The sequence below is a fragment of the Suillus subaureus genome (assembly GCF_016647635.1).
Source record: "Suillus subaureus strain MN1 chromosome Unknown BJ212scaffold_6, whole genome shotgun sequence".
Classification (NCBI taxonomy): domain Eukaryota; kingdom Fungi; phylum Basidiomycota; class Agaricomycetes; order Boletales; family Suillaceae; genus Suillus; species Suillus subaureus.
This window is the reverse complement of record NW_024538562.1, coordinates 1,176,740-1,190,414: the sequence shown is the minus strand read 5'-3', so window position 1 is coordinate 1,190,414 and position 13,675 is coordinate 1,176,740. Positions and strand designations below refer to the sequence as shown.

The 13,675-nt window shown below is 49.3% G+C and overlaps 6 protein-coding genes across 6 annotated transcripts; 3 read left to right on the top strand and 3 right to left on the bottom strand.

Moving 5' to 3' along the window:
• Positions 1-46: 46 nt before the first annotated feature.
• On the bottom strand, positions 47-1,633 carry BJ212DRAFT_1457313 (Prp18-domain-containing protein; the record flags this gene model as incomplete). Its single annotated transcript, XM_041338878.1, has 6 exons — positions 1,314-1,633; positions 801-1,260; positions 655-752; positions 346-485; positions 189-287; positions 47-107 (listed from the first exon to the last, which is right to left on the bottom strand). Exons 1-6 carry the CDS (start codon positions 1,521-1,523, stop codon positions 47-49), a joined length of 1,068 nt encoding a protein of 355 aa, XP_041196672.1. The 5' UTR covers positions 1,524-1,633.
• BJ212DRAFT_1334614 (cytochrome c oxidase, subunit VIb) lies at positions 1,634-2,394 on the top strand. The gene is made up of 6 exons (XM_041334882.1): positions 1,634-1,701; positions 1,753-1,784; positions 1,847-1,880; positions 1,941-2,041; positions 2,097-2,104; positions 2,162-2,394. Exons 1-6 carry the CDS (start codon positions 1,670-1,672, stop codon positions 2,219-2,221), a joined length of 267 nt encoding a protein of 88 aa, XP_041196671.1. The 5' UTR covers positions 1,634-1,669; the 3' UTR covers positions 2,222-2,394.
• A 139-nt stretch (positions 2,395-2,533) lies between these two features.
• On the top strand, positions 2,534-5,700 carry BJ212DRAFT_1477768 (adaptin N terminal region-domain-containing protein; the record flags this gene model as incomplete). The annotated part of the gene is made up of 8 exons (XM_041339600.1): positions 2,534-2,749; positions 2,806-3,137; positions 3,191-3,527; positions 3,581-3,733; positions 3,856-3,990; positions 4,137-4,269; positions 4,322-5,113; positions 5,228-5,700. 8 exons carry the CDS (start codon positions 2,534-2,536, stop codon positions 5,698-5,700), a joined length of 2,571 nt encoding a protein of 856 aa, XP_041196670.1.
• Positions 5,701-5,940: 240 nt separating this feature from the next.
• On the bottom strand, positions 5,941-6,467 carry BJ212DRAFT_1445336 (ribosomal protein S10p/S20e-domain-containing protein; the record flags this gene model as incomplete). The annotated part of the gene is made up of 4 exons (XM_041338095.1): positions 5,941-5,994; positions 6,047-6,145; positions 6,202-6,302; positions 6,353-6,467. 4 exons carry the CDS (start codon positions 6,465-6,467, stop codon positions 5,941-5,943), a joined length of 369 nt encoding a protein of 122 aa, XP_041196669.1.
• Positions 6,468-6,636: 169 nt separating this feature from the next.
• Positions 6,637-7,864, top strand: BJ212DRAFT_1334605 (DUF572-domain-containing protein). The gene is made up of 6 exons (XM_041334881.1): positions 6,637-6,663; positions 6,716-6,781; positions 6,829-6,913; positions 6,965-7,112; positions 7,161-7,245; positions 7,295-7,864. The coding sequence occupies exons 1-6, from the start codon at positions 6,657-6,659 to the stop codon at positions 7,798-7,800; spliced, it is 897 nt and encodes a 298-aa protein (XP_041196668.1). The 5' UTR covers positions 6,637-6,656; the 3' UTR covers positions 7,801-7,864.
• Positions 7,865-12,461, bottom strand: BJ212DRAFT_1334597 (uncharacterized protein). The gene is made up of 6 exons (XM_041334880.1): positions 11,991-12,461; positions 11,013-11,746; positions 10,448-10,964; positions 9,691-10,390; positions 9,480-9,643; positions 7,865-9,424 (listed from the first exon to the last, which is right to left on the bottom strand). Exons 1-6 carry the CDS (start codon positions 12,219-12,221, stop codon positions 8,132-8,134), a joined length of 3,639 nt encoding a protein of 1,212 aa, XP_041196667.1. The 5' UTR covers positions 12,222-12,461; the 3' UTR covers positions 7,865-8,131.
• Between the last annotated feature and the right edge of the window lie 1,214 nt (positions 12,462-13,675).

The window sequence follows — 13,675 nt, the reverse complement described above, 5'->3', positions numbered from 1 at the left end:
ACAAATGTACACACACAAACGCCCTACTAGAGCAGCACAAACAAGACTATCCCATAAGCTGTGAAACGTCCTCTGGTGGATATTTTGTCTGAGAGAACGTCAAGAGCCTGTGAGGATGTATCAGCTGAGTTGACACTTGAAATGAAGCAAGAGTAAAAAAGAAAGATACAAAAAAAAACGAGACTAACCGTTTGAGGCTTTGTATATATTTCCTGCTGACTTCATCATTCAGCACATGCGCAACCTGGTCCGTGGAGATCTTTTCGCGTGCGGAACGTTCATGGATGCTAGTAAATCATTCAAATAAGGCGAACGTGATGATAAGAATGGTGGATAAATACACACCCCACCATCGTAACACCAATCGGCCATGGCGCATTACCAATGGACAGACGAAGGTACGAGTCGTTTGCTCTTTGGTATTGCCGCATTTGCATGTAATATACTATTTCAGCTATGCGTACAAGCATGTCCGGCGGTAAATTCTATGACAATCGACTGTCAGCTTGATGACTCCACTTTTAACATGAAAAAAGCCTGTGATGACAACAAACATGTATATATAAAGTTTGGATGAGTGGCAGAGAGCAAATTCAAAGTGATGTGCAAAGACAAGAAATGAAATAATCGAGAAAAGTAGAAGGGCAGACTCACTCGTGAACGAAGTGTCTTAAACAGTGGCTTTAGATACTCGGCAGACTGAACTTGCGTTGCTGCAGCCAATTTTCCCTGATGAGTCCGTTTGACGTTTTCTGTATCTCCTGTTAGATATACAGAGTTAACGCTTGTGCAAGGCATACCTGGTCGTTCATCCATTGCCTCCTCCCATTCCTTGAGCGTCCGCTTGAGTGCGTAGTATATGACGGGGTACAATTTATCCGGATCTGTCTTCAACAGCCCCAAATCCACCATGGCTATACTCCCGGCGCTATTGTTCACTTCTCCATCATCCTTCTTCTTCCCCTTATCGTTTTTGGCCCTCAATTCCCTCTCGACGCTCTCGACATCTTCCAGTGCCTTCCTAAAGTCATTCGTGCCAGCTTTTTCATGACCACGCTCTTCGATGAGTTCGAGAGCACGCAAACGCAGGCGCCGGTCGCGGTCGCTTTCACCAAAAAGTCGGATCGGCTGGCCTTTGGCTCGCAGCCGGCGGATAGCCTCATTGTTTGGAATGTTGAATGCACTGTCTAAGATTGTCGAGTCTGGGTCCCGACTTTCCGGTAAAGGGGTGTTAGAAGTGGAGCGCGAGGAAGTGTCGGCCTGCTCGCCAACCCATAAATCTACTAGCAGTGAAGATGACAAGATGAGCTCACCGTTTTCTTCTGCTTGCTTCTCGCTAGTGTAGCGTCCCTCTCCACCTGCTCTGCCGCCCTTTCTTTTTCTTTCTCCTCGCGTGCTCGCCGTTCTTCTTCTTCTTTCAGGCGCTCAAGTTCACCGCGACGCACGTACTTAGACGGACGCGTCTCAGCGTCATTCTGTACGGATTTGCGCTTGAGCGCAATTTCAGCTTTGAGAGCGTCCATGACGATATTTAAATAGGAATCAAATGTTTGTGCAGTTGTATCACGGTAAGTCCAAGGTAAGGATGATGTGCTGACTAATCAACATACTCCGTCCAAACCCGACCTCTTAAGGTTTCTAAGACCGCATCGACATCCATCACACAAAAATGTCTGACTCTGAGACTGTTGATCTGTCGAGGTCCGTCTGCATCATCTTTGTCGGTCTTACTTTCAGCTCACAGAATATTAGCAAATATGTCCTCCAAACTGCTGGCTTTGACGGTGCGTCCTACTCTTCTTCGCTCCATGTTTTACACCAGCTAACTCATTTCGGTTGGATACAGCTCGCTTTCCGAACACCAACCAGACGCGTCACTGGTGAGCAGCGACTCTTCTCTAGTGTGTAGCGTGTATTCTGATTGTGTCACATTACAACAGCTTCCAGAATTACACGGACTACTTCAAGTGCGTCGCCGCCAAGGGTGAAGACTTCGCACCGTGCAAACAATTTAAGCGTGCCTACAACTCGTTATGTCCTAGTATGTTCCTTTTCTATCTCGGTTATATTAAGCGTTCTGACTGTTGTTCCTTTAGATGAATGGGTAGGTGTTCAATATCATGACACAAGTCTGATTCCTTATTCATGCTGTCATGTCCAGATAGCGAAGTGGGACGAACAGAGGGAGAACGGGACATTCCCTGCGTCACTCGAGCCTTGATATAGATAGCTGATGCCCTTGCACCTTTTTATTCAATGATAAACTCTGCTTGCTTGAGTGGTTTTCTGCGAACCTTTATACGCTGCTTTTACGTCTCCAGGTTTTCGGAATAGTTTCCGCTGCGACCGATTTGCGATTGACAAACTCCAGTTGTAAGGCCTTCTTGGCAAAGTTCTGAGCAAGTTCTGAGCCTAACTCTGACGCGTAAATAACAAGTTCTTAATCCGCCGCCTCCGTACAAGACATGAAACGGGTTGCTGGCACGTGAGATACTAGTCAACTTAGGACTTACGTGCATGTCCACACCAAACGATGGACGGTATCAACCTCAACGCTCTGAGCGAGAATGCAACGCGGCTTGGGATGAGGATTCAAGAGACAATAGCTGAGCATACCCGGGATTTGTCGTTGACACGGGGCGGGAGCTCATTGTTTGACATGGCGGACGACAAGGCGAAGAATATAACAAAGCAGCTTGAGTCAAGCAGCGACCGTGAAAAGCTGGATGCCATGAAACGATTGATCGCGGTTTGTGCCAGTCAGTGTGGTATCTGTATAGAAATTATAACATTGCTTGTCCTCAGCTCATCTCAAAGAACCGGCCAGTCTCCTCATATTTCCCCGCTGTAGTCAAGAATGTAGCCAGCCCAAACCTCGAGCTACGCAAGCTGGTGTACATCTACCTCCTTCGTTGTGCACCATCTGAACCTGATCTGGCATTGCTATCGATCAATACTTTCCAGCGAGATCTCGCTGATCCGAGCCCTCTCATACGTGCTATGGCTCTTCGTGTGCTGAGTGGCATTCGTGTTTCTACCGTTGCTACCATCGTACTTATGGCTGTCCGAAAGTCTGCTGCAGACCCGAGCCCATACGTTCGTAAGGCTGCTGCGTTTGCCGTTATGAAGGTATACAAGTGAGCCCAACCTAATTCAATATCCATCCATGAATCACGAAACATGTGTCAAGACTAGACCAGGCACACCACCCAACTCTGCTCGATATTATGACGACTCTTCTGCGCGATCGTTCTCCGCTTTCACTTGGGACTGCTGTTCTTGCTCTCGACACCATTGCGCCATCTCGCCTTGACCTTCTCCACGTGCATTTTCGCCGCCTCTGCCGTGCCTTGCCGGACATTGACGCATGGGGACAGGTCGACGTTCTCCGCGTACTCGTACGATACGCGAGGACTATGTTACCCAAGCCCGTTCCCGCCAACGAGAGGCAAGGGGAAGAGGTTGACAAAGATTTGAAGCTCCTGCTGGCCTGCGCAGAACCTCTCTTCATGAACAAAAACCCTGCCGTGCGCATATCAATCCACTTCCATCATGAAAATCATGTTAACCAAGCAATCAGGTTGTTCTTGCTGTCGTACGGGCCTTCTACTACCTTGCCCCTTCGTCAATGCTCTCAAAGATTGGTGCACCTCTCCTTCGCCTCCTCAGCGTGTCGCGCGAGGTTGAGCGTGTGGCATTGGCTTACTTGCTCGTCGTCGCACGTTCGCATCCAGTACGTATCTCCGCGAAGATATGGACTAAGAGCTAACGGTATTCATTGATTGACTATTACATTCTCCTTTCGACTCGACCTCGCTCGAATTGCACATCCACTACCCTTGTATCCATATTCAGGCTCTATTCATTACTTCACATAACCGCCTTTTCGTGCACGCGGATGATGCAGAACAGGTGAAACGGACAAAGATTTCCGTTCTCTTGGCATTGTGCACAGTTGACAATCACCAGACATTACTACGAGAGTTCGTGGTACGTTTAGTTCACCTATTTGGAGGTAGGGGTAGCTGATTGCATTTCCTTTTCTTCTTTTCCAATACCCTTTTGACTCTACACCTGACATTTGATCGCGTGTCGTTATGTTTTTCCCTGCTGCTAAACCCTCATCGGGTATACAGGACTATACTCAAGACACAGACGACTCTGTTGTGGGAGATGCGATCCATGCCATTGGACGCATTGCCAGCCTCGTTCCCTCGTCTACGCCTCAATGCCTCACTGCCCTCATGGGAATGATCAACAGCAAGCAAGGTCGGTGCGATCTTTTAATCTCCTTATAGTTCAGTTTTACATGATTGCATAGATACCATCGTCTCAAATGCAGTCCTCGTCCTAAAGTCCCTTGTCCAAAATCAACTTCTCACACCTTCCTCTACCTCAACCACAACTCTCGCAACTTCCTTGTCGTCGCAGCAAGCTCTCCTCACGTCATCCATTCCCTCGCTGATACCATCGATCTCTACTTCATTATCAGCTGCACCCCTGTCCTTCACAAGCACGGAGTCGACCTCTGTAGCCCAAGCCCCACTCTCTATTATTGCCCAGCTGGCCAGGCGCATTGACGACATCCGGCACCCCCACGCACGAGCTTGCGTGCTGTGGCTCGTCGGTCAATACGGGTCGGTGCCAGATACGGGAACAACAGTTGAAGGCATAGCAGACTGGGCACCAGATGTGCTGCGCAAGGCAGCGAGAAGCTTCAACACTGAGGTGTATTTCAACATACTTCATAATTCCCCCGCTCGTGCTAACTCCTACCAGGCTTCCCTAGTCAAACTCCAGACCCTCACTCTTGCTGCGAAACTGATACTGCTCGCGCCTACGCACCGTACACTCGCCCTGCTGGCACAGCATGTTCTCACACTGGCTCGGTACGATGAAGACTGGGACGTGCGTGACCGTGCGAGGATGTTGAGGGCACTTCTTGTTGGTGCAGTTGCGGGTGTCACGAGCAGTGATGACGAGGAAGGCATTGGGGAAAATTGGAATAGGGAAGAGCAGGCAGGAAGGCCGGGTGTGGTGTTGAGAAGGGAACAGGTGACACGTGTATTGTTCGAGGGAAAGACTGGGACGATTGAAGAAGAGCCAGTGACTGGTGAGTGTGTTTGCGAGTTCTGATTTTGTCGACGAAGGACTCGTTTATGATTATGACCTATATTCATCTTTCTATATTTTCCCTTCATGTCCCACTGAACTCAGTCCTCCGCAGACAATCGTCCACTTGGAACGCTATCCCTCGTGATGGAGAGTGAAAGTCTGCATCTGCATGATGACGACGATGACGAGACTGTGACAGATCTCCCCGAGTGGCTGGAACAGGGAATTGACCCCGCGTTACGTGATAGCGATGACGACGCACCCCAAGTTGCCTTGTCGTCGATGGCTCAAGCGATCTCATCCCAGGGAATCTCATCTCAACGTATGCCCACGCCTGCGGGTTCGACACCAGTTGTACTCACGCCCACAGGGGGATCGACACCAAAGGATACGAAGGACTGGAGGGATTTGAACAAGTTCTATGCAAGTGAGAGCGAGTCTGAGGATGAGGGGGAAGAGGGAATGGAAGAGGGGAGTGAAATTGATGAGGATAGTGATGAGGATGAGGAGACTTCGGAGGATGAGGAAGATGACGAAAGAATTGCAGAACATCATCCTAGTTCGAGTCACGAAAGATCACTGTAGCTGATTATCATTGAACCTTACTTTGGACTCACAACTCCTGCTTAGAATTTCAATGCATGTACCCCGAGGCACCAGATGACTATCTCCTTGCCAATCCATGCCTGAAGCGTGCCCCACCACAATAAAGAAGACATCTTATACGGTTCTCTTTTGAATGAAAGCATACAATTCACGATGCGGAGCAAGTTATCAGACGACCATGCCTTTTCGTATAGCATACACACGGTGTAGTAAAGATATCTAAGCCGAGATGGTGACTTCAACCTCGACACCAGGCTCCAAGCTGATAGAAGTCTTATCAAAGAATGAGGAACCAGTGATGCAACCAAAACAAATTCAGACTCACAATCTGCTTGACGACTTCGCTGGAGGAGTGCAAATCAATGAGACGTTTGTGCACCTTGAGCTCGTAGCGGTCCCAGGTCTTCGAACCCTCACCGCAAGGCTAAAGAACGCGAGAGTCAATGAAATGCAGGTATATCATATAGTTGTGATACTAACAGTCTTACGAGTGGTGATCTTAAGGACCTTGGTGGGGAGGCGGACAGGGCCCTTGACACGGAGCTGCTTGTCCTTTGCACGGTTGATGAGATCGGCAGAGACTATATTTGATGGTTAAGTAGGTGTTTGTGATAAGCTGAAGTGCACGAACATTTTTCCAAGTTCTTGACGTTGCTGCTCGTCAAAGTTATACGAATTTTATGAATTTTGGCAGCGGGAACAGCGCCTGCTGCGTCGTACTCCTTGTCCTTAGCGACGTAACTCATTCTGGATTACTTTCTTGAACAAGTCAGAGGTGACTAAACAGATTATTAGCAGCTTGAAAGTGAACGATACTCGAGATATGCGCACCTAAGGTTTGTGTGTTGATGAGAGAGATAATTAAGGTTTACTGAGATTGTTCATGTATCGGCAAACTCCGGAAGTTCCCATTAGGTTTCCTGTCCGAAACAGTCATGCAAGGCAAGTTGTTAGCGCACAATAGATCGTCAAACTAATCCTGCTCTCTTTCCAGGATTTAACAAGTATTATCCGCCAGATTACGACCCAGATAAACACCAGAGTTTAAATGCGTACAGAGGTATGCACAATCAATTTCCTGTGTATTGTTTCTCTCATGGTTCGCAGGCAAACATGCGCTCGGTGACAGAGCACGTAAACTCGACAAGGGCATACTCATAACCCGTTTTGAGCTCCCTTTCAACATCTGGTGGTATGCATTACAATCGTAGCATCTAGAAACAGCGATTTCTCAAGTCTGTAGTGGAACGTGCAACAACCACATTGGCATGGGCGTCCGGTATAATGCGGAGAAGAAGAAAGTCGGTGCCTACTATTCTACTCCGGTCTACTCGTTCCGCTGCAAATGTCATCTTTGCGATGGCTGGTTTGAGATCCAGACCGACCCGAAGGTGAGCCGAGCGTGGTTGGCCTTATTTCACAACGTTAATATAATACAGAATACTCGCTACGTAGTGGTATCAGGCGCCCGTCAAAAGGACGAAGATTGGGACCCAGAGGAGAATGGCGGGTTTGCTATTCACGGTATGTATTGACTTGCATATCCTTCATCATCGTCTTACAAAGGTTGCAGATACCGAAGGGAAAGCTGGTCCCGCGGATCCCCTTGCAGCGCTTGAGAAGACCACCGATGCCCAAAATCATGTCGCCAAGGTGCAAATACCACGGATTGAGGCCTTGCAGGGTGTTTCAGATCACTATAATAACGATCCTTACAAACTTTCATCTATGGTACGCAAGCGTTTTCGTGCAGAGAAGAAGATCGAGGCACAGAAGCGCGCCCATGACGACACGATCAAAGGCAAATACGGCTTACCGGAGGAGTTAAAACTCGTTGAAGATGATGCGGAGGCCAAGCATCAGGCACGGGACGAATGGGTGAGGGCTAGAATGGATCTTGAAGCAGAGAGAAATAGTAAGAGACCTCGCTTATTGACATCATCCGCATCTGGTTCCCAATCTCGGCCGACATTGGACCCCGTATCTTCTTTGAAGGCTCGCATCCTTGACAATACTCGGCGGTCAAGTACACTTGCAAGTAAAAGGAAACCTCCTGATCGAAAAGTACTTCTCAAGTAGATACGACGATATTGATAACGGACCACTGTACACTTCGTTCACGCAAAATTCATTATACTACTGCTGTCTAGATCAGCAGCTCATTAATTTCTACGTTTCGATGGTTTCGGAGCAAGATACGATAGCAAATCACAACAACATTAAGAAATACAGAGTGAGTGAGACACGAAACCAAGATACTAGTAGTATGGATGACAGGACGTAAGAGTTGACAAGTCTGATCAGTGTAACGGAGGGCATCACGGACGAGCGAGTATATCCAGCATATAAAAGAAAAGAAGATTCATAAATAAACAACAGAACAAACCAGGATTCCGCCCTATAATTCCTATCATGAAGTTTGGTAAATTGCCCACGGTTGGTCAAGTGTGGTCATAGGACCATCCCATTTCCAATCTGACGACTGGTAGTAGGCGGACTCGCCGCCGTCGATCTCTTTGAATGCCCCCATATGAAGGAGATCGAGTTGGTTGCTTTCCCTGGGATCCTCGATCTTAGCTTTGCCGGGGGATGAGGCACCCTGTGACTGATCAGCATCCGGGTTGGACTGCGGGCTAGGGTTCGTGGATGATGATGGTACAAGGTCGGGGGTAGGAGCTTTCGAGTCTTCCTCGTCTTCAAGAGTAGTAAAACGACTATAATCAATAAACTCGTGGAACTCCAAAAACGCGTCGTTAGGAGCCGCTGGAGGTGAGAGTTCCGAAGGTGGTCCACCGATACTGGAGGCGAAAGCAGAGGTCGTGATATGTGTTGGATCTTGGGCTGTGCCTTGTAAAATCCGGTCGAGAGTGTGAGCGATGTCGTCGTACACGCCGGCGTCTGTCGAGGCAGTCATGGCGACCAGCTCCTTCATCTTATCCATGAAAGCGTTTGCATCCTCGTCTGTATTGATATTTTCAACTTCCTGGTGCCTCTTGGCAAGTTCCTCGCTAGGCTCTCCCTCCCAATCTTCTGTCTTCACCTTCTTCGGAGATGGTGCACCCATAGACTCGGGCTGGGTAGAGGGACCCGCGGGAATAGGAACATCCTCGTCGGCTTGGCGCTTTACACCAGGGCTAAATGCAGCTGGGGTTTCAGACGGAGATGCAGTAGGTTGCTTGGGAATACGCTGGACCTTGCCCTTTGGTGGCTGTTTAGACTTGGGAGACTTTGGAGTTTGTGGGGAAGTAGCCGCTAAAGGAGTGGGAGCAGTGGAAGTCGTAGTTGCAGGTGGTGGAGTAGGTGACGGCACCGCATTTGTTGTGGTAATAGCCACAGGGACAGAGGGATTTGGGGGCACGCGCACAGGAGGTTTTTTGACCATGGGCTGTGATGGCTGGGGATGCGAAGGTGGGTGGGACTGGTTTGAGGAGGGATGACGACTTATAGTAGGGGGAGGTTGGAGGGTTTGAGAAGACGTGGGCTGTGACGGGGGAGGAGGTGGGGGCGGCCGATTTATATGAGGACCACTATGTCCACCGGTTTGTTGCGATGCGAGGACAGCTTTCATTATTTGACACCTTTGTTCGAACTCTTCGTTTGCCTTTTGTACTTGGCTATACATGCTCTTTAGGGTATGAACGCCGATTATGACTTGTGGTGACCCCACTGGAAAACGATTCCTTTGATGTGCCACCGTTAACACCTGGAAAGAAAATGTGCTTAACGCGACAAGATGCGGACACACGCAGAGCGCTTACGATTGCCACGAGCCTGCGAATCATGTCTTCCGATCTCAGGACAATCCAGTACATTGGTAGCCTTGTGTCAAGGTCCCGAGTCATTTTCTGAACCTGATCCATTAGCTGGTTGTACTCCATTCGCTGGTCATCTGGCACTGTGAGCAGTGGCATTGCTTGTAGTCCTGCACAGGAAGTCAGAATTTGGGACGAGAGTATGGACGTGACGAACCACGGGATGAGAAGAGTTGTTTCATATATTGGATTACGGACATTGCATGTGCGATCTGCTCCTGACTTGGTGGTAAAATTCCTCCCGACTGAATAGGCTTCATCTCCGTCATCGGTGATGATTGCATCCCATTGGGAATCATAAGTGGCTGTCCTCGCGGCGCGGGTACCAGGCCAGGACCAGCGGTTGACACCTGGTTCGGGAAGCCACCTTGATGTGCGGCGGACATATTCGACTGCTCACTGGGCCCCTCATGATTGGTCGCTTGCTGACTGGGCTTCGTGGCTATCAACCGGTGCCAACGTACTATGTCCGAACGGTGCCGGTCGATCAATACGACCGTCTGCTCTGGTAAACCACTTGCACGCATCTCACTAACACTCATATTGACGAAACGCACAGCACTTGCCATGGCTTGTGGGTTGAGAGGAGGACGCATGACGGAGTGGGCCATTTCCCCTGAGGTGCTTCCAGGAGCATTGTTCTGAGCGCCATTCTGTGACAGATTGTTTTTTTGTGCAGCGCGAGATCTAACGCTGATGACGAGCATGGTCTCGAAAGCCTGCAAGTGTTCTTTGTATGCATGAGCAAGCTGCTGGGCGATACCAGGGCCACTCTTAGCTGGCTCAGTATCCGTGCCTGGAAACTGTACGAGACCCATGCGACCGCCTATGATCGCCCAGTAATCACGTTGAGTGACCTAAGTCGTGAGTCCTAGTGAGTATGCTTCGAACGTTGCAAATTGTCGTGAGCTTACAAATTGAGCACCGCCTTCGCGAAAGACCTGAACATGCAGGCTATGCAAGTCAACTGAACGATTATCAGGTAACAGAACGTGCATGTTAGGCTCCACGTGGTGGTTCTTGCAAAAGGACGTGTACATAGCCTCGAAGTAAGGCTTGTCAAGATAGGAGACGCCGAGTGTCGATAGGTTGACCATTCTATTCGGGATCTGAGCATTAGCAACGGACTGAGCATTCAATTGGGGGCCCGTATTCTGTGACATCGTATTGGGTATGCCCGTAGGAGGCTGCTGAGGAGTATGACCAGAACGTGGGGGTACCGCACCCGGACGCTGCATTTGACCACCCTGTCCGGACAGTTGTGAATTCATGGGATGGGCCTGACCTGGCGTTGGAATCTGCGAAGGACCACTAGCTCCAGGGTTCATCCCAAAATTTGGAGCAGGGCTGGACGACTGTGACCAGGGTTGTTGAGGTGCTCCGCCGCCCTGGGTAACACCTGGTCGACCAGCAGTAGAGGCCATTGTACCTCTACAATACGTAAATAGGAAGCTTCAACCATATGTCGACCTGACTCACAGATGTGCTAGATTTCCTCCAAGCATGCCAGGGGTATTTGAAGCCAGCTGGATAGCCTGGTTAACTCTGAGGAAGAGAGTCTTGCGGTTCTGAAGCTCAGTGCGCATCTTTTCCAACTTCGCCGTCCAAACTTCGTCGGGGAAACCTCCCGTTTGCGCAAGTACGTTTTGGATGTTTTGCTCAAAACTGGTTATGGCCGCTTGCAAATACTCCCTCCTTTGCATTAGCTCTGCGAGGGTAGGTACCTTCGAGGTTTGCGGCGCCCTCATGTTTGGATGGCCCATTTGGCCCCCGAGAGGTTGTGCCGCCAGATGTGGAGAACTATGCATTGCATCAACATGAGTCATATTGGAAGATGAAAACATGTCCGAAGAATTCGGCGGACTAGAGCCTGGCTGTGTGCCCATCTGTTGCTGTATATGATGTGGCATTGCAGACTGAGGCGGATGCTGGTTTTGTTGATTGGAAGGACGATCCATGAGGTGCAGCGGACGGCTAGCCAGAGCCTGAATCGGATTGCCTGGTTTCATCTGTGGGGTATTCATAGGCATAGATGAGAAGTTGGGTGGTATGATGGAAGAGGGAGTGTTGGAGGACTGAGGGTCATGAAAGGACGAGGCAGAAGGAGGGACACGCTGGGCAGATGCAAGACCGAATTGCTGCTGAATCTGTTGGACCAAGGGACCTTGTGAGTGAACATGACTGAGCCCCTGGTTTCGAGCGAGATCTGCCATCTAATACATGAAGTCAGCACACGTAATTACGGAAACTGGACCTGAACAAGGCATCGACTTGACTAGACTTGGGAAGTATGAATATCAGAATAGCATAATTTATGATAACAGATACGGTGATCGATTAGACGAGGACAGTGCCCAAACCGACCATCAGTAACATGAGTAGGGGCGGGTCCTGTGAGCGAATGCAAATGTCGCAGAGGGGAGAACATAACTTTAGAAGATTGTAGGAGAAACTCACTTGTGAGTTCATCTGAGCGGAATTTGCATCACCATTGGGCTGAGCTCGATAGTTGTTCTGTATTTGAGTCCACATACGACTATGTTCGGGGTTAGGGAGCCCGGGGACCATCTGAGAGTCTGGTTGTTGTTGCTGTTGTTGCTGCTGCTGTTGAGACTGCTGTTGCATATGCTGCTGGGGGATAAAGTTTTGTAGGGGATTCATTTGGTACGGGGGTATGCGATCGGCCATAATGCAAGGTCGTAACCTTGCACCAAGATGGGTAATGCAAGTTAATGAGCTCTACGACGGTAACAGCGAGCACGACGTGTTCTGTAACGTCGTTGGCGGTGGCGCCTACGACGAGGGCACTGTTTAACGCAGTGGACGCTGTTTGGGATAGCGTGCAGCTGGGGAGATGCTGGCAGTCACAGTGGGAAGCAGACGGCGCTTCACACCATGAAGCGAATGCTCGGTTGGCCTGTGCTTAGCTCGTGGCCGTCGGACTTTCAATCTTTATTATTTTTTATCATTCAAATTCGTATTTTCAATTGCCACATTCCCTAAAAATATTCATTTCCTAGCTTATTTCCTCCAGCCCTTCTCCGCTTCCCATCCGCGAAATCCCTCCCGGAAGTGCTGTTAGCGATGGGTGAAATTATTTCGATGATTAATTTCATTAATTCACTATTTAATTCCACTCCGCGAGAACTAAGCTTCAATCGGCTTTTGCCGTGCCTCAGGTATGCCTGTTATCTCCACCTCAACGCACTCGGGCCCTGTCGCAACCTACGCCGTCGAGCTCGAACCTTACCTCCAATTAAACGTGTATGAAGTAAATGCACATAATAAAACCTCAAGGCAGTTAAGGCGACCTTATATATACTTCGGAAACTTGCGAGCACAATCCGATTTCCTTGTACCACATTCAGTCAATTTTGTAAAATCAGGAACAGAAATGCTTAACCCTTTGTGGTCTGCTACTAATTAATCATCATGGCTGTTTCTCCTTTCCACGCACGAATTGCTGTCGAGAGCAGTCTGTCTCGGTCATCGTGCCTCCACAAGATGCTTCGGTTTGGGAACCGCTTTAAAATTGGATATTGAGCTACGTCTGCTGAAATGGAATGTGGTGTCAACTGTATGGTTTAGTCTTGCGTTAGACTCTTGTTTTCGATCGGATTGGCAGGCCTAACAGTTGGCACCGTGCCATCGAGCCGCCAGCCCTGGCTTTGCACGGGCTATACATCGCAACGTCTCGAGCTTGGCCATATCGGTGCATAACCCGATAACTATGGAGAACAATCCCGGCATTCACTCTAGATGCCTAGACAATCGTTAGGTTCCGAAATAACCAGTTATTTCAGTGCCTGCAATGAGGCTTTCAGCCTGGCGCCCGAAGTTTTGCCGCACGAGTGCTTGGGGGTATCCCGTGGAAAAGGAGCCCCGATGTCGAATACGGTCTATTTGCGTCTAAGACTGATGTGGTATTTAAGGTAGCACGTTCGTGATAATCTTCACTTCAGGGTCTTCGTAGCATCCGTCTCTAGCTAACAGACAAATCAAGGGGCGAGAAGCTATGTTCCTGTCATGCCGTCTCAGGGAAACAACACAGGGGCATGACTCCAACAGCGCCCAACAGCGGTTTAAATCGCCTAAATCGTTGAAGTTCGCGATCTGCAGGGGGGCGTCACCCTGCTAGTCGT